Source organism: Triturus cristatus, chromosome 2_1 (assembly GCF_964204655.1).
Source record: "Triturus cristatus chromosome 2_1, aTriCri1.1, whole genome shotgun sequence".
NCBI classification, from domain to species: domain Eukaryota; kingdom Metazoa; phylum Chordata; class Amphibia; order Caudata; family Salamandridae; genus Triturus; species Triturus cristatus.
Genome location: NC_140581.1, coordinates 444,531,553 through 444,551,806, shown reverse-complemented (window position 1 = coordinate 444,551,806; position 20,254 = coordinate 444,531,553). Strand labels below are relative to the sequence as shown.

At 46.2% G+C, this 20,254-nt stretch overlaps 1 protein-coding gene across 2 annotated transcripts in view; it reads left to right on the top strand.

Annotated features, from left to right (window-relative positions):
* Positions 1-20,254, top strand: part of JMY (junction mediating and regulatory protein, p53 cofactor) — a 748,581-nt gene that overhangs the window by 152,946 nt on the left and 575,381 nt on the right. For both annotated transcript variants that reach the window (XM_085632252.1, XM_085632253.1), the window contains exon 3: positions 11,219-11,369. In XM_085632252.1, the coding sequence (XP_085488378.1) occupies positions 11,219-11,369 (151 nt within the window). The remainder of the gene's footprint in view (positions 1-11,218; positions 11,370-20,254) is intronic.

The following is a 20,254-nucleotide window of genomic DNA, read 5'->3' as shown; positions in this document are numbered from 1 at the left end:
CCAGTGGCGGTGCGTATTACTTGGGCATTGCTTTGTAATGCCCGAAACTCATTGAGTTCCTGTAAACAGCCAAACGATCATTGATGTCAAATGGTTTTTCAACTGCCACTGCACTGCCACAATCGAGGTCAGGTACCCACATTCTAGTCTCAAACTGGACTTCATATGGAGTACGGCCCCTTAGGGAACTTCTTGGCATGTTATTAAGTGCCCTCTGGATCCCATATAGGTGATTGGCCCAACTGCCACCCAAGCCCGATACCCTTGCTGTTAAGGATTGCTTTAAGTCCCGGTTTTTCCTGTCCGCAATCGTATTTCCCTCTGGATGATACGCAAAGGAGTACCGCAAGACCACACCAAACTTCCCATGGCTTTTTTGTAAGCTTGAGAGATAAACACAAGTCCACGATCAGAATGTAATGTGCCAATTGCGTATGTTCCTATAAAGAGTCACAAATCCCTTATAACAGTTTGAGCGCCAGCCGAGCACTGAAGCCAGACCCACAGGAATCTAGAGCATGAATCCACTGCCACCAGGATGTACCTGTAAGCCCTGTCAGATTGTAAGGGGCCGCAGTGGTCCAAATAGAAGCATGTGAGGGGTCTGTCTGATATCAGTAGTGGTGTTTGTGGCGAAGGGGCTATGGTGAAACCCTTCATCTGCTGACAGATGTCGCATTTAAAGACAAATCCTTCGGTCTGTTTAGTAAGACCTGGCCACTAATACCGTTGTTTCAGTATTGAAACCGTTGCAGTAATACCGGTGTGTGCTAAACCCAGACCCTCGTGTGCAGCTAGAATTAAACCTAATCTGCAATCCATGTTGGTATTAATGTATTCCCCATTCCTGTAATCTGAGCATACAGAATATTTTGTGCAACTAATTTATAGGAGTACTTAAGTGGAAATCTTTTTGGCAAGGCTGAGCTGTTACGCGTAGCGTTCACAGCTATCATTATCTGTCCGTCTATCCTTGTGCTAGATCGAGTGATTGCAGCGACTACAGCAGTTCTCACTTTTGCCTTGGCGGCTTCATCAGCCAGTGAAATCCCTTCAGCGTGCACGCCAGCACAATGATGACTCAATGTGTGAATTACATGAGCCCGTGGCAAGCCTTTTTTCAGCTCTGCCACTTGATCCCAAAGCAACTTGTGCTTAATTGTGCAACCTTTGGAATCTCTAACCCCATTTTGGCCCCAATAGTGAAGATATGCATTGTATGACTGGACACAGTAAAAGGAATCGCACACAATAAGTGTGGGGAGTTCCCGATCTGTATGTTTTAGTGCCAGTAACAGGGCTTTTAGTTCTGCCAACTGTGCCGTGCAATCTCCTAGAGACTGTGGCTCCGTATTGCAATCTCCTAGAGACTGTGGCTCCGTATTGCAATCTCCTAGAGACTGTGGCTCTGTATTGCTCGGATGGAATTTGCCGTCCTGCATATGTCCCTTTACAATCGCAAATGCTATGCTGCATTGCTGTTTACTTCCTACACCGGCTGGTCAGATCCATCAGTGTAAATGATGTATTCATATTGATCTAGAGGCATTATTTCATTCGGGAGAGGATATTCTTATTCGTACTACAGAAATGCTTGTGATTATAATATAGAGTCAAACTTGTAATCTACATCTGTTGGAGTGAGTGAATTACCCTACGGAATCTATCACGGATGTAGCACTTTTGCTTTTGAAACACTTGCTTTTATAACAGCCTCTAAGGTTGGTACTGGGGTCATGACAGTTATCTATTTCCCCTGAGCCAGTGCTACAGCAGTTTGTACAGCTGTCAGTATTTTTTCTGTGGATGCAAAACGCATTTCAGCGTTTGTGTACAAATTAGATTTGTATGGAATGGGTAATATTTCCCCTTCATTGAAATTGAGGTAGGTGTACCCAGATTGACCCATGACTACACAGATCACCAAGTTTGTAGTATTTACACGTGTATGTGTTTTGAAGGTTTTACCTTTAAAGGTAAAGGGTTTTAAAGGTTTGACCTTTTCTGCATAATCCAAAATGTATGTTCTACCTAAATTTAGGAATCCTAAAATGATTTGTAAGTTTTTCAGAGCCTTTGGAGGTTAGAGCAGCGCACATGTTTCTAAAAATAAATAGCTGGTAGGCTTTTTCCTTCACTTGAGAGCTCATATCCTAAAAGTAGGACATTGAGGGGGGAATTGTTTTATTTTTTTTATAATTTTTTTTTTTTTAAGTAAAATATGTAGCCCTCCTAGGCGAACCCCAGAATTATGTTGTTCACCCTGTGCAAGTGATGCAATAATTCATTGTTCATCAGATAAATGTCATCTACATAGGATAATGCCTCCTTATCACACTTTTGAAGCGAACCTGATACACTTGCTGAGAACAACGGGGCTATTTTTATACCCTGGGGGCAGTCTACAGAACTGGTGCTGAGAGCCAAGCACTGGAAATTCTATCAAATATCTTCTTTCAGGCACTATATTTTGGCAAAAGAATCCGTTTGAGATATCCAGTGTCGTTTTGTATTTCTTCCACACAATGTTAATCGTTAATGCAGGACTGTTTGCATTTTGTACTGCAAATGTCTTTGTGCATGTGTTCAGATGCCTATAGTCTAAAACTAGGAGGTATGAATTGTCGGGTTTCATTACGGGAAACAAAGATTTATTCATGGAGGAGGTGCAATTCTCGATTACACCTTGGTTTTCAAGTTGATCCAAGATTTCCCTGACCTGTTTCTTTGTGTCATGTTTAATTGGGTACTGCCTCTGTGGTGTAGGAGTAATTTTACTGGGATTTCATGGTGAGGAGACTCCACATCCCTCCCTAAACGAGTGCAGTATAATTCAGGAGCTAGTGCTACCGCCCACTCCTGCACGCATGAATGTCTAAGTGATTCTGGAATGAAGTCGGAGAAGGCTGGTAATATTACAGCTTCTCCTTTTGGGCAGTCCATAACGAACTCAGGTGGCCAATCTTTTTCAGCCAAAAGGATATCATACCCATATAGGATTGACAGGTTCTCCCAAAAGAGACATTTCACTTTCCTTTGTATGTCCCCCTCCATTTGGAGTGTTATTCTGTATAACTGATGTGGGACACTTATCCTAGTAGCGGGTGTTTCCATCGTGATAGTCCTCCGTATCCTGGGCATTTCCTATTTTAAGGCCAGCTACCTTCTTCTTTTTAAATCAAGGTTTAGATTTTGGTTTATCTTCTTGTTTGATAATATAATCTGAAGTGCGATGTGTCTGTTGTCTTTGCTCGCTCTTCTGATCTACATTCGGACCGTCCTTACCTCTCTGAGTTGTTTGATGAACCCTGGAAGGAACGAGAGGAACTTTTATCAGTATCCTGATACCTGTCAGGTTTTTTAATAGTGTCACAGTTCCTAAGATTATATTTCATGTCAGAGGGCTCCAGTTGAGGAGACCCACCCTGTGATTGTGATGCATTTTACTTGTTTTTGCTTGTTTAGTGTCCCATTTCTTTTTAAAAGAATCAGGTGCTTGCGTTATCGTTTTCAGTATTACACATTAATTGTGGTTTCACTGGTCTAGCCCCCAAATTATCTCTACCTAGTGACGCATAGGTTTCTTCGATAATTTTTGGTAATTCTTGCTCCTGTTGTGCAGGAGTACATTCCGTCAAGCGTTGGCGTATAGCCACCGCTGCTGCCTTCCCTTTTATGTTCGCCAACATAATTGTTGATACCTGGGAAAAATTGCCTATCAATTTCATCCTCCAGTCCAGGACAGGTACTGCCCCATACTCATTCTGTATTTGTTCCAATACTTCTGGTATGACTGCTATTGAGGGTGGACCATGCATTCTGGTATAAACGGCAGTGAAAACTGTACCCCAAGTGGGTAGAATCCTCTATCGGGGAGCTATCCCCATAGGCAAGCAAATAGTCAGTATTCTGTGTTTTTTTTTTTTCGTGGGCCAGTGTGTGGAAAAGCTGCCTCAAGCTGCGCTATTCTCTTTGCTATCCAAAATGGCATTTGAACACATTTAGTGGGCATTCTTTCCATAATTGTGTTCAGCTTTTGTGGGATGATTTTAGTTGCAGTCACTTGTAGTTGACCAGACTGAGTGACCCTTGTTGGTTGAATTGTGAATGTTTGCATTGTGGACTGTTTAAGATTTCTGTATAGTTTAATTATTTCTTTGTGAAGTGGACATAAGTCTGCTGCTGTTAATGTATCAATCTCTGTATGTGGTGTGGAAGCAGCTTGGACTGGCCAAGTTGCTCTGTCTCTGCTGAGCCGACCGAGGCTCACTTTATCTGTGGTATGGGGAGGGTGCCTTTAAACCAATTTAAATGTTCTTGGTAAGTTAACAGGACTTCTATGTCCTCATATGGAGAGTATTCATCTGGTATTTCAACCGGAGTATAAGAAAGAAATGTATGTGTGCGTGCATCTGCAGGCGGGAATTTAACCCAAAAATAGAACACCTCTGTTCTGAATGACTCATGTGCCTCAATCACGAAGGTAACGGTCCCACCGAACGAGAAAGGACCAACATTTTCTAATTTTACAGCAAGTGCATTTCTGCAGTTTTCTGAAATATTTATAGCACCTTCCTGCTCAGCTTCCTCGCTACTAGCACTAGCATTACCACCAGCACCGGTGTCTGTGGTTTGAGACATTATGGGTGGACGTTTATAGAGAAAGAGTTAAGGTTTTGCACAGTGTGGGGAACTATAATCCTTCAATCTTGAATATACCTACATACAATACATAGGATATACCTACTCAGCTGTGGCAGATTTTCCCTCCCCGCTCCAGACACCTCTGGGTAAATGTGAGTAGGGGTCTCTGAGAAGCTCGACTGAACTACTCCGATGTGACCGTTAAATAAGAACCAAACCAACGTTGATTGCACCATGTCATGTAGTTCCTACAAATCTATATAGGAACTTATGTTTAGACAACATAAACTAAGGGTTTGGTGTCCAGACTGATTCCAGAAACCCCCAAAGGATATGTTAGCCTTTAAACCAGCTAGCTCACAGTGCCACTCTAAGCCCTCTAACCTTACCAAGGAGCGAATAGTTTCTGGCAACTATCGAACATGACAACCCTTGATCCTTCAAGGATTGTGGAAACAGTACAGTACTTTTCGCTCACTCGTGCTCACTTAATCTCAAAGATGCTCAAAATAAACAATGAGGACGTTTTCAATAAGCATTTATTGAACCTGCGTCATCCTAATATAAAATTGGTTTGCTGCAACAAGCATTAGACCGAAACAGATACATACGATTGCAAGCACCGACCGAGTAAAAAACAGATATAGAGTCCTACCATGGTGCTAAAACAGTGAATATATGCAGGCATATAGATACATGGCAGTAATCAATCATACTCCTAAGATGCAAACCCTAGCTAAGTGTACCTAGCATGTATGTAGGTGTGAAGCCAAGAATCCCCCAGGGAAAGAGCCAACCCCATTACCTGATGGGAAAGAACGAAGGACCCCATCTTGGTCTCGAGTTGAACACCCCGCACGGGATGTCAGACCACTGCACGCTGGAGTTTCTGCGTGTAGGGACTCTTATGTCAGCATGGAAGCTTCACCTCTGGTTAGCCCAGCTAAGGTGTGGTGCTTATATACCCAAAAGGTACCCTCAGGCATTCTACCTAGAAGTGTAATGATACTGTGGGCCTGTCGTTCAAGGATGACGATAGAGGTGGTTGTACAGAGTTATTATACAGGAGATGGTAATCCTGCTGTGTGATACTAAGAATCCTCATGCTCAGTATACAATCCACCCAGCCTCCACACGCAGGCTTTTATTGATCTTGGCGACCTTCTCCTGGGCCTCCCTGATGGGCGCTTACTGATTGGTGGGGTTTTCAATTCTATTGTCTCAGACTCCCTGGATCGCTGGCCCCAGAAAGACCTGCCACTCTAGCGTAAACGGATCCATAGCTTTTTGGGTGCATTGGGATTGGCGGATGTCTGGAGATGCCTGCACCCAGAGGAACTCCAATACACACATCTATCGGGTCCCCATGGCACCATGACACGCACTGACTATGTGCTTACTCTCATTCATCAGCTTTGTACCTTCAAAGAAATTCAACACTTAGCCAGGGGCATATGGGATCGCTCCCCCATATTGTGCAGAATGGAGGTTGGGGAGCCCTCGGTTGGCCGAGTGGCACCGATCAACTCGTGGTATCTTATGAACCCCCCTATCATGGACAAGGTTCTGACTGAAACAGACCTGTATTTTCAAGAAAACCTGGGGTCTGTCAGCTCAACCGTCTCGCTCTGGGAGGCCTATAAGACTGTTGTTCGCGGAGTGGTCCTGAGGCAAATCTCAGGGCAACGCAGGGAGAAGGCAGCTGCTGTGACACGTATCGAGGGGGAGGTCCCAGAATTGGAACGCACAGTTCGATCGCAAGACTCGGAAGAAGTGTGTCAATTGCTTCGTATTAAAACTAAGGAGCACTCTGACCTGGCCACGGAAGCGGCCAAGGTGCAGTACCGGGCTACCCTTAGCAGAATTTATGACGTGGGTCACAAAGCAGGTAAATTGTTGACCTGGCTGGACGGGGCATGACGTGTGGTGGCTGAGATTGCTACCGATTTGCATTCCTGCACCACAGCTCCGCAAGACATAGCGGGTGCATTTGGTAGATACTACCACTCCCTGTACTCTTCCAGCACGACCCACTCAGAGGAAGAGGCTTCTTCCCTCTTACGTGATATACACATGCCGGTGGTCACAGAGGAGGAGAGTCTTGACTTAGACCAGGACATCATGGCGACCGAATTCGAAAGGGCCATCCACGATCTGCGGGGAGGGGGAAAGCGTCTGGCCCCAACGGGATCCCCATAGAATTATTCAAACTGACGGTGGGCATGACCGCCCCTTTTATCACTGCCATGTTTAAAGACAGTAAAGAGCTAGGTATTCTTCCTGAAGACCAGAGACTAGCCAACATCATTGTTATTCACAAAGCGGGTAAGCCCGCCAATCAGTGTTCCTCATATAGACCCATCTCACTCCTTAATTGCGAGGCTAAGATCCTTGCAAAAGTCCTTGCCACTCGCTTATTAACATTTCTTCCCAATTTCATTCACCCGGATCAATCCGGGTTCATGCCCGCAAGAAACACGTCTCTTAACCTCTGCAGATAGCACACAGTATTTTGTAGAGCAGATACGATCAGAGAAGATACGGTAGTGGCGTCCCTGGATGCTGCCTCGGCCTTTGACACCATAGAATGGCCATATATGTTTGCGGTGCTACGCAAGTTAGGATTAGGTCCGGAATTCGTTAACTGGGTGCGCTTATTGTATTGTCAACCATTGGCGCAAGTGGTCGTAAACAACCGAAAACCCCGTCTTCTCTCTCGGTTGGGGCACCAGGCATGGTTGCCCCCTATCACCGCTCCTTTTTTCTTTGGCCTTGGAACCTCTCGCAGCTTGGATCCGCCAGGACCCCGCCATTCGAGGCCTTAACTGGGCACCTGGATGGGAGGATCGTATTTCATTGTACGCGGTTGATATCCTGCTCTATCTCGCCTCTCCGGCGAAGTCCCTTAATGTGGTGATGGATATCTTTCATAGCTTCGGCAGATTCGCAGGATATAGGATCAACTGGTCAAAATCGGTCCTCTTTGTCCTTAGTGGGCAGAGACCTCGGCTTCCCCGGGGTTGCCTGCTGACAGAGGCCGTTGATGGCTTCAAGTATCTGGGGATCTAAAGACCAGATGCGATTTTATGACACCAACCTCCGACCTCCACTTGAGTGTCTCAAATCTGACATCCAACACTGGAAATCGCTCCCCCCTGACCCTCCTACGCCGAGCAGCCCTATTCAAGATGATGTCCCTCCCCCGTTTTTTGTATGTATTGCAAAACACACCCCTTCCGGTCGCGGCATCCTACTTTGAAGAGCTGGAGGGCACTGTGCGAGACTTGCTGTGAGAGGGTAAACCGCCCAGCATAGCCATGCACAAACACACGCTGGGCTGGGCCTCGCAGCTTGCTGCCATTAACCAATGCACCTACAGGCGACATGATGACCCGGCATTTCGGATTGATCGATGGCTCCTCCCCGGGGGTGGGCTTACGGGTGCACTGTACACAAAATCTCAGAATAACGCCCTGACCAGCCCGACCAAACATGCTGTGCACGTATGGAAAGTAGTCCCTAAAAGCCTGGGATTGGAGGACAGGCTTACTCAGGCCACGCCACTTTGGCACTGTGACCAGTTGGGTCGGCTGTCATGCTACTTGGGGTTCGACAAGTGGGATACTATTGGTATCGCCAGAATTGGAGACCTCTGGAGATCCGGGAACGTCATACCGTTCTCTCAACTAAATCAAGTGTATGAAATGGCCAGTTTCGAGCAGTTCCGGTATCTTCAAATTAGGCACGCACTACTATCGGTGCTCCATAAGGGTACGGCCCTTCCGGATTCCTCCCCTCTAGAAGACAGGATATTAGATGGAGATCTGCCGGAAAAGGCCATATCTCTCATATACAAGAAGCTTATTAATAACATGACCGATCCCCTAACACAGCTCAGAGTTAAGTGGAACCACGACGTTGCCGGCTTGGAGAATGAGGAGTGGCGGAGCATAGGTGAGAATATTCAACGTTTATAACTTCAGTGAGGATTCCTATGATGAAGAATCTGGACTACTAGGAAGTAACATTTTCTTTTTGTACCGCCAGTGCACTCGCTGCGAAAAACACAGCTTCTTCTACTGCATGGTAGTAAGTTGAGAAAGGTGAGTCTATAGAAGCCTTGTTAACACATTTCTCATACTGTATGCAAATACCTACATTTGAATACTGTGGTAAAAAAAATCCTTCAGCAGATCTGCTAAGTTCCATAAGAAGAATTTCCAGAAAGACTTAGTACATTCAGCTTTGACGGACATGGTTCGAAGCAAAACATGGCAGATGTCCCTTCTGCCGTAATGTGTGGTGCATTGACTCTAATGCTCTTATAATATGCGGATGGAACGTCTGCCTCGTTTTGATGGAGGATGAAGGTGGCAAGTAGGCAGCAAATAAATAAAATAAATAAAATTGGCTGACATGCAACTACCTCAAACTAAACACTCTCAAAACTGAATTCCTCCTGATCGCCCCGCCCCATCAGTCAACCGTCATTAACGAATGGATAAAGCAACTAACAGCCTTCAACTGCCTGCCGCAACGTATTGATTCAGCGAGATCACTGGGAATAACTCTAGATAAGAACCTTAAATTGCAGAAGCACATTAATGCTACAACCAAAGGAGCAAACCTCCAAATGAACATCTTAAGAAAATTAAAAACCCTTCCTACCCCCAAGGACTTCAACTCTACCATCCAGGCCCTAGTGGTTCCCAGGTTAGACTATGGAAGCGCAACCCTAGGCAGGTTGCCCAAATCTAAAACGGCTCCCTTAAGGGCCTCGCTTAACTCTGATGCAAAGGCTCATCACTGGATCAAAAAGAAACAATCAAGTCACCCCTGATTTCACATCCCTCAACAGGCTTCCCAAAGAAGCAACAATTCAGCTGAAAGTTGCATGTATGACCCACAAAGCCCTACACTTCAATATCTCAAGTTACCTTGCTCAGAAGCTTGAACTTTCCCAAGGCTCCTGATCCTCTAGAAGCTCCAGCAATTTGCTGCTGAAACCACAGAGATTCTTTAAAAAGAAAACCTTCTATAGAGCCTTCTCGGACATCGCCTCAAGAATTTGGAGCACCCTCCCCTCTGAAACGAGACTGAATGCCTCAACTGCATCTTTCAAGAAAGAAGTTAAAGCACTACTCATGAAAACATTTGTGCCCTAGATCCTTGGAACGCTTCTCTCTGACGATATCAGGACTCGTCAACTTCACTCTCGATTACTGCTCACTTATTTTACCATTGTTTTTTATCTATCTGTCTTATCATTTATCTGTCGTATCATTGAGGTGATCACACCCTCAGCCGGGGTTTTGCCATATTCTGTACTGTCTCTCGACTATGATAATATTGGTTTCATATGTTTCTGATCTTTAAACATCTGTAAAGTGCTCGGATACCAACAAGGGTCATGTTTGCTCTATATAAAACTTTTCAAATAAAATAAATTTGAGCAGTAAATACCCAGTTACTGGAGTCAGTGAAGACACAGTTGCTTTAGTCGAATTCAGGAAGAAAAACAAGCCATGATTATGGCAAGTTTTGGGAGAGAACTATTAAAAAAAAAAAATCCAACCTAGATGGTACCACTTAAAGGCTGCATAGGTAAGGCAAGCAATTGGCGATGGAAGGAATGTATCCATGCATGGCCATTCAAGTTAACATGATTAGCAGACGGTGCTACATGGTTCACAGACACTTGTTGGACCCTCAACTGGGTATGGCGATCTAGTACCTTATCTATGTTTCCCACAGGAGGTCAGACAAGGGACCGGGAAACCTGGCTGCTGGTTCGCAGGTTGTAGCTAGGGTTCATAAACCTTAAGACAAAATGTACAATTATCTTTGTTTTACCTCTGGGCAGAAGAAAGAGGGTGAAGTCCTCTTGAGCCCCCACCACCTGAGCCAGGCGGTCAGGGATGCTCCTGCTTGTCCTTTTATGGCTCTTTTTTTTTTTTTAAGGTCATGCGCTAGGCCTTGCATACTGTTATGGCAGCCGCAGTAAATCCTTCTCTTTTGGAGCCAGTCAAGTAGAAGCTGCTTGGTCCACGTATCCATCTTTCCATCTTTGGGTTGGTGGCCTGAAATGGATTGGGGGGGGGGGGGTGTCTCTTTTTTTATTTTTTATTTATTTAGCGCGTAGACCATCCATGTTCTAATGTTCTAGACAATTTTTTCTTTTTAACCCTTTTACACCCACCCCAAACATTGTTGAATGCTAATTTCTCAATACCTACTTAATAGATTTACACCAGACCGTGCAAAGATGTTATTTTTTTGACTAGAGTTCTAAGTTCATGTCAAGTTTGGTGTAATTCCATTCTCATTTGGTGTGTGTGTGTGCGTGTGTGTGTGTGTGTGTGTGTGTGTGTATTTTTAATTTATAAATCATTCTTTTAATTCAAAATTCTATTTAAGTGAGTTGTACAATAATGTACATCATAATTGGGGAGCAGCAAATCGGAACCCTTTTTTTTTTGCACAATTATACTTCTAGAACACGTTTCAAAGTTAATAATATTGTACACAGTTGATAACTATAAATTTTAATTGCTACCAAATTTTATGTTTTTAGATCTCCCTTGAAAATGATTATTTGGGTCCACGTCGAATAGAAAGTCTCACAAAGGAAGATGCTGATTGGCAGCGAAAAGCCCACTCAGCCGTCCTCTCTATTCAAGATCTAACAGTGAAATACTTTGAGATCACATCCAAAGCACAAAAAGGTGAAATGTGTAATAATATTTATGGTTGTAAAGAGATTATGCTTTGTGGTAAAAAGAACTGTACATTTAGTATTTGTTCAAGCACTCACACTATTTTCATTAGTCTCAGACCCTTCTGAAAGTCTTAATCCAATCTTACAATTTACTTGATATTCGTTATTACAGTTATCTAGGTTTTAGCATAAATGTTATTTTTTCTAGAAGTGCTTTAAGTCTGTATGCTTATTTTTAAAAAATAAATAAGTTTAGATACCTTTCCTTTCACTGTATGCTTTCACTAGACATTTGCACACAGAAATATGTGTTCAATAAGTTATTTCTGCTTCATTCTTGTGGAAGAACGTTCCTAATGAGTCCCTTAGATCAGGGATACTCAAAGTACGGCCCGGGGGACGCATGCCCCCTGGTGAACAGCACTTGACAGAGCATGAACATTCAGGAAGCTGTGAAATTGCATTCTTTATTTTCAGGTTAAGTAAACTAAGGGTAAACAAGCAAATAATGTTTTCTAGACAACTTATCTTTATCATGCATCTGCTTTGCGTCACCCTACGCCCACCTTTCAACACCCTGACCCTCCCCTGCTGGCATCGGTGTGGCCCTCGGGAAGCCACAGACAGTACTTTGTGGCCCCTGGGGAAATGTTTGTGAGTACCCATGCCTTAGATCAACCCACTGTTACCTTTTGTCAACTGATTCTTGCAAGTACTGATACCAACTGGATGTTGTTTCTTACTGGACCTCTTTTTCTGTCACAAATTTCTGTTAGCAATAGACTTTAATGTCTTGATGATCATAAAGTCATTTTAAACTAACTTTTGATGAGGGAATTATATTATCATGAAATCATTTTGAGTCCTTAAGGTCACAGAGTTACATATGCAAACCTATTTTTCTGAATAATAAAGATTATCATAAAATACATTGCATCCACACAAAAAAGTAAGAATATGCAAATATGTGTTTTTCGTCGCTTATCGCGTAATTAAAATTTGTAAAAGTTAAATACATGAGATTATTGTTACCTGATGTTGTGTAGGAGGTCGGCTTTAAAACAATTACAGTTCAATTTCAGATAAAAATACGTTTTTAATATATGCCTAAACACTTCTATAAATTTCAAAAAGGCTTTATAATATTTTTACATGATGTTTACTGCGTGATTTACAAGTTAAACATGTCCATGCCATTGTTCGTGCACAGAGGCCAAGAGAAAAAAAGGTGATCAGATCATGTAGGAGCAGACCTAGGAAATACAGCAGCAAGTTGTAGTACTCAATGTGGGAGGCAAAAGGTTATCATTAGTGTGGTTTCTTGGGATGTAAAGGAATCTGTACTCTCAAGAATAGTAATTGTCCTTTCAAAGCCTCCTCATGGGAGTGTGGCCAAGATGGCGACTGAGTAGGACGTGCCTACTCGTTGCTCCGATCCCTGGCCTAGGCCCATGCCATACAGCGGTGCATAGCGGACCCGCTGACCTCGCCTTAGATCTTACCTTGGACCGTTGACCGGTACGGAGGCGTAATTCTGGCAGCGGTGTGGCGCCGACACCTATTTTGACGGCTGGCGTCTCGCCCGCCACCGATCGAACCGCGGCTTATCCAACGGCCGGGTGGAGAGGCTCCGTGGGCAGTGGCACATACTCGTGAGGATCCTCTCAGCGGTCCCCGGTGAGCCTGCAGCGGGTGCCGCGGCAGAGGGACGCCGCCGCGATCCGCCTTGGCTCGGGACTGTGATCACACCAGCGTAGCGGCTCCACCTGTGAGGTGGGAAATGGCGGCTTGGTGCGGATGCCGCTGGCGGAGCTGATCTCGCCGCCCCCAACAGGTGAGCCCGCACACAGCAACGGAAGACCCCCTGCACCCATTAAAGCTGCGATCTGCTCCCACTAGAGGTCTTGGGAGCTGTGAGATCAGGCCTTGACCCACGGGCTGGACTCTTTGAGCGGCACCCTCCCCCCTCCTTCAGACCGTCGGGGTGCCCTGGTTGTGGCCCTGTGGAGTGCTGGCCCGAAATCCACGTGGGAGCGTGGCCCAACTCAGTGTGCGGGCCAGAGTGAGGGCCCTCTTGCTCATGGAGGGGTCCGGGGGTTGAGCAGTCGGCGAAATGTTGTTGTGAGCTGTTCTAGTGCCGCAGCCACAATCGCAGAGCCCCGAATTTGAGTGGGACAGCTCAGAGGTGTCTTCGTGTTTCTGAAGAGAGCGCCTGCTGGAGAGGTCCTGAGGAGTTGCCACAGCACTACCCACACGGGAGGTCTAGCTGAGGGGACGATACGCAGTGAGTGGAGCGTGGGGCACAGTTACCCGGGACCCTTGAAACATCACGGGCGGAGGAGCCAGCAGAACGCTTTGGGTGTAGGGCTGCCCGGTCCGTGGCGCCTACGCCCTCACCTTGGTATAGATCGGTCTTTCCCTTGCAGACAGAGGAGGTTCGTACCATCAAGATGGCCACCGCCATGTCCCGGAAGGACAGATCTGTGAAAGACCTCCTTCTCAAGGATGGGTCTGGAGGGGCTGAGACACTGGCAACACAAAGCGGCTCCCTGGCGTGACATGGCCTGGACGATCCAGAGGGCCCAGTCACACGTAGTGTCCTGGAATCCCTCTTTGCAGACCTCACGAGGGAATTCCACTCCATGAAGAAAGACCTGACCATGGAGATCCGAGAGATGCGTAGGGACTTGGACTCGGTGGGTGAGAGAGTCGATGACTTGGAAAACCAAACGACCACACGAGACGAGGAGATATCTCCGCTCCAACAGGAGGTCTTGCGACTCTGGGACCAGCACCTGGATCTCCAATCCCACGCAGAGGACCTTGAGAATCGCTCCCGCCGGAATAACATCAGGATCCGGGCAGTTTTTCAAGGCTTGGAGAAGCAAGATATTGAGACTTTTGTTATAGAACTATTTCATCATATCCTGGAGGATTCTCTGGAACTACGGATCAAGTTGGATCGTACACATCGCGTGGAGCACAAGCGGCCTGCAGCAGCCCCTCCTCCTGAAATCTTGACCTGCGTACATGATTTTCAGCTCAAAGAACGTATTCTGCAGGAGGCGCGGGCTAAGCATCCCATAGACTTTTAGCTTCTGCTGGCCCCTTCTTTTTCAGGATCTGGCAGCCTCTATTCTGCAGAAATGAAGAGAGTCCGGCCTGTGACGGCGTTCCTGCGCTCCAAGGACATCTCCTACTCATGGGGCCACCCTTTTCGGCTTATCTTTAAATGGGAGGGCGGGCTCCGTCAACTCCGCTCTCTTGATGAGGCCATCTTCATCTATCGGGAGAGGATCGCGGCATGACAGAGAAAGATGCCCCCGCTGGACATCGCTCCGATTCAGCACGTTGGCGACACGTTGGGAACTCATCACAGCGGCTCCATCTGGATCCGAAGACCATCGCCAAGGAACGCATGTCTGTGCTGCAATCTCTGTCAGAGGACTTGAATACTGCAGACTGAAATGCACCAACCTTGGTAACGTTTGCTAGACTGTTCTGGGATCTTTATAGATTTGACTGGCTGGGCTCTGTGCAGGGTCGAGGCGGTGGGGAGCTCCTGCTTTCATCTCACGTCTCTCCACAGGGCTGTTTGCCCGGGACATTTGTTAACTTCACCGATCATGTTTTCAGCTGTAAGTTTCTTGTTGTGGGTATTAGGGTTCTCTTCTCCTCCTCCCAGCCAAATTGGTTTGGGTTGTCCGCCTCTAGAGATTTAGGGGCACCTCCTTGTAGCTTTCTTCAGGATCTCCCCTTTTGCTGACTGATATTAAGATCCTGTCCCTTAACGTTAAGGGGCTCAACAACCCCACCAAAAGGCGAGCAGTCTTGTCCTTTCTCGAACACTCCGAAGCCCATATCTGTCTGCTTCAAGAAACACACCTTCTCCCAACCGACACACATAGGCTGAGGTCCAGGGCCTTTCCCTTTCAAGTGTTCTCATCTCATTCTTCTAAAACACCCGGGGTGGCGATCCTGGTCTCAGCTCGGTTCCCGGGCCTGATAGGTTGCAAACGGGCTGAGATCAAGGGTAGATTTCTGGCCCACACCTTCTCCCTGGGCACACACACTGTTGCGGTAGCGACTGTATACGTCCCCAACAGAGGCCAAGAGGGATTAATTCGGGATGTATTACATGAGCTCACAGACCTCCCTGATAAAACTGTGCTCTTAGTGGGGGATTTTAACCTGGCCTTTGATGGCAAGTTGGACCGGTCGGGGCAGCGATGGGGGCAGATGGGGGCTCTTGCTGGGGACGGGAGACGTCTTCTGACCGAGGAAGAACTCACAAACGTTTGGCGGCTGCGCCATCCAGGGAATACACCTTTTACTCCCACCCCCACAAGACATATGCCAGAATTGATTACATGCTCACCTCTGACACATTGACCCAGCAGACACGAGATATTAAAATCCTTCCCTGCCCCTTATCAGATCACTCGGCAGTGCGGATTTCTCTATCCTTGCATCAACCCCGGCCCTCACGCCGCTTTTGGCTCCTCCGTGAGACTCAGCTACAGCACCCTTCAGTAGTACAACAAATTCACCAATGCATAACTGACTACTTAGTTCTCAATTACTCCCCTTCCATTCCTACAACGACTCTTTAGAAGGTCCTAAAAGCAGTAGTTAGAGGGGAATTCCTGGGTATAGCCACAGCAGACAATAAGGATAGGAGAGAGATAAGGGAGCTCTTATCCAGTGAAGTAGCTGAACTAGAGCGCATCCACCAGCGGACGGGAGCTCCCAGAGTCTGGAAACAGCTTAAGACTACTAGGGCGCAGTTAGCGGGGCTGGATGTTGACCGGGCTGAATATGCAGCCCTTCGCCTGAAACATGCCTTCTATGTGGGGGGGACAGGTGTGGGAGGCTTCTTGCCAATAGGTTGCGTGCGCATCGACAGGCGTCCCATGTTACTACGATCGAGACCACCAGGGGAGAGAGTGTAATACCGATCATGAAATTGTGGTGGAGTTTCGGCACTTTTATGAGACCCTATATGCGGTCCAAACTGTGCCTGATGAGGAGCCCGCCCGCTATCTGCAAATGGTCGCTACCTCTAAACTTTTACCTAGCCAAGCGGAGGAGCTCGCAGCTCCTATCCGCTTAGAGGAAGTCATTTCCGCCATCTCTCGTTTGAAACTTCACAAGTCACCGGGACCCGACTGCTTCTGCTCCGTTTTTTATAAAAATGTTTTGTGCGCTGCTAGCCCCGCTGCTGGTGCGGGTCTACAACTCGATTGGGACTGCTCCCGCCACCTCTCTCCCGCCCTCCATGCTGGAGACATTGATCACGGTAATACCTAAACCAGGCAAGAACAGGCGCTTTTGAGGTTCCTTTCGCGCCATATCCCTCCTGAATGTGGATTTAAAGATTTTTACTGGGATCTTGGGGTGTAGGCTCTCTCGTCATCTGCCTTGGTTAATATACCCGGACCAATCCGGGTTCGTTCCCGGACGTCAGTGTTCTGACAACACCAAGCGGCTCCTACATTAGGTGGACAGATCTGAACGCTTCCCGGCGGAAGGCATGATTTTCTCTGTCGACACTAAGAAAGCGTTCGATAGGGTTTATTGGCCGTATCTCAAGGCAACGCTGTCCCACTTCGGTCTCCCATGCTGCTTCATTGACTGGGTATTTAGTAGCTACGCTAGCCCCACGGCCACAGTGCAGTTGCAGATGAATAGGATCGCTTTGTTGGCCTTTCCCATACGCAGGGGGACATGCCAGGGTTGTCCCCTGTCACCACTTCTGTTCGCCCTGTATATGGAACCTATGGCCCAATGGGTCCGAGATGACCCGAGCATCAAAGGGGTACGCTTCGGTGGGTCAGAGCACAAACTCTGTTTATACGCAGATGATGTGGTAGCCACGCTGGAGCATCCCCGGGAATCACTGCCCGCTTTCCTGGCTGACCTAGACAAGTTTGCCCTGGCCTCGGGGTTTAAGATCAATGTAAATAAATCTCAGGCCTTAGATCTTTCCTTGCAGTCTGAGACGCTGGGGCTCCTACAGCGCTCATACCCGGTTCAGTGGGCCCGCGACTCAATCACTTACCTAGGATTGCAAATCTCCGCTACTATACGAGCCACCAGGGTGACAAATTATGCGGCAATCTCCCGACAGGTCCGAGACTCCCTCCCCAAGTGGAGACCACACTCTCTCTCCTGGCTGGGACGTATAGCTGCAGTGAAAATGGTGATATTGCTCCAGCATCTTTATTTATTCCACACATTGCCACTGGTGCCTCCACCTGGGGTTATACGCTCATTGCAACGGGACATAGAACATTTTGTCTGGCGCGACCAAAGGGCTCGGTTACGCCGGGAGCTCACTTACAGAGACCCTGTTGAGGGAGGATCGGGAATCCCCAATCTCCAGGCTTACTGACGGGCGGTCAAAATGAGAGCTCTGGTGGAGTGGTCTTGCCCGGATTGTACCTTTCCTTGCGGGTCTTCCCTAGTTCGACCTTACTGTTACCATTTCCTGACGCATAGCTTATAACTGAAGGGAGGAGGGTGGGGGTGGTGTTTTCTTTTTTTGCTATTTTTTTTATTTCTTGGCCAAACATAACACACTTGCCGGGTTGCATCCCGATCACTTTTTGTTACTCAAGTAGGCCTTATCTCTGTGTTGATATGAATACATTAGCCAATCAAAAGATGATGTGGTAACTCTTCAGCCACCAATTATGATATATATATTCACTGAAAAAACCATAGGTTTTAGGGAAAGTTATAGTTAGTTGGACATTTCACTTGTACAAAACAAGAGAAATTCCCCTGTTATAGTTAGTTCAGCTAACTATAACTCGCGCCCCCGCAATGCACTGCTGATGACGTCACATATTACATCACTCAAGACATGGTCAGTGACATCACTAATGACATCACTGATGACATCATCCAGTGACTGTGTGTTTCGGTAAAGTTTAAATATGTTTAATATATATCGGGAAAGGCGTATTGAAGAATGAGTGGGTGTATAAGTGTCTGAATTTATAATTTAGTAGGTGCGTGACTGACTCTATAAGTGAGTGATTAAACATATCTTACTGAATGCATGGGTTAGTGACTAAACTGTGTGAATGTCTGTATCTGTCTGTTGGTGTGTAAGCGGCTGCATGGGTTTGCGAATAGCTACATAAGTGTCTATATGGGTTATTGATTGGTTGTCTGAGTATTTGTATGGGTGCCTGAGTGTTTGTGTGGGTGGGGTGTGTGTGACTTTGTGCATAGATGTGTGAGTGGGTGATTCACTGGGTGCATGGTTTCAAGAGTGCATCTGTGATGGACTGAATGAGTGGGTGAGTGTGTGTATGGGTGTGTTAGTGAGTGAATGTATATCTCAGTGGTACATGTGTGAGTAACTACATATGTGAAAGGCAGTATATATGTGTGTTGGAGTAAATAAATGGCTATAAGTGAGGGTGTGTGATTGTGATGAGTATGTGCTTGTATCAGTGATTGTATAAGAGCGTAAGCATGTGCTAGTATTTGTATGAGTAATTGAGCTGGTGTGCGTATAACTGTATAGGTGAGTAAATGGCAGTGTGATTAATTATTTGTATGACTGACTAGGTGAGTGAGTACCTCTATGGATGAGTGGCGGTATGTGAGTGTCTATATAGGTGTATGAGTGCATATGATAGTCCTGTACTGAGTGACCATAAGTATGAGTGACTGTACAGGTGAGTGAGTGGATGTGTGGGTAAACCTAAGAATCAGTGAGTGGGTATGTAGTTATTGGTGTTGGAGTGTCTATGGTTTTGAGAATGGCAGTCTATAATTTAGAGTGGGTGTATCAAAGGTTATATTAGGGTGTGAGAAGATGCATCAAATTATCACATGGATGATGTCATCAGTGATGTCATCAGTGATGTCATTTGAGATGTCATCAGTGATCTCATCAGTGATGTCACTGACCATATCATGAGTGATGTAATATGTGACGTCATCAGCAGTGCCTTGCGGGGGCGCAAGTTATAGTTAGCTGAACTAACTATAACGGGGGAATTTCTCTGGTTTTGTACGAGTGAAATGTCCAACTAACTATAACTTTCCCTAAAACCTATGGTTTTTTCAGTGAATTTCTAAGGTTTTTTTAAACGCTAATTTCGTACTATAACGTGCCTGAAACCTATGGATTTTTCGGTGAATTTCAAATGTTTTTTAAATGCTAGTTTCTAACTATGCCTACAGAGGTAGGACATGTGAAGAAAGAAGACAAAACGCACAGAAAGAAGCAACGGAAGTCCACAAAGACGAAGAAAAGTGCAGGAAGAAGCAAGACATGTGCAGAAAGAACCAACAGAAGAGCAGAAAGAGGCCTTGTTGCAAAATCATCCTGTGCCCATAACTAACTTTTTCAGATGGGTACTGGTGGTAACTGACTGACTAACCAGGCCTAGAGCCAGTGCTATGCTAAAAGACACTTAGAATATAGTGAAAACACGTACATACACTAGGGAACACTATGTGTTTGGGTACCCCTGTGATTAGCATGACCTCCTTTGTAAGGCCCTAGTACAAAATAGGGCAGGGGGATTAAACCTACCTCTTAATTCAAAGGTGCAGGAATATGCTACTTTAACTAGTAGTCGCGTTTGCAGAGTGGTGGAGAAAGGGTGCTGGGCGTCCAACCAACACTCGAGAATTCCTCTGCGTAGGATTTACAGGAGATACCAGGAGGGATTCTTGGCCCCCAAACTCCCTCAGGACTAAATTGGACTTCATCCCCCATCCTGTAGTCTGCCACGCGGCACGTTTGCAGAGTGGTGGAGAAATGGGGCCATGGCTTCCGAAGATGTCTTAGCAATCCCACTGTGTGGGACTTAATGGAGGTAACAAGAGGAGTAGTTGGCCCCCAAGGACATCCTTGGAGGCCAA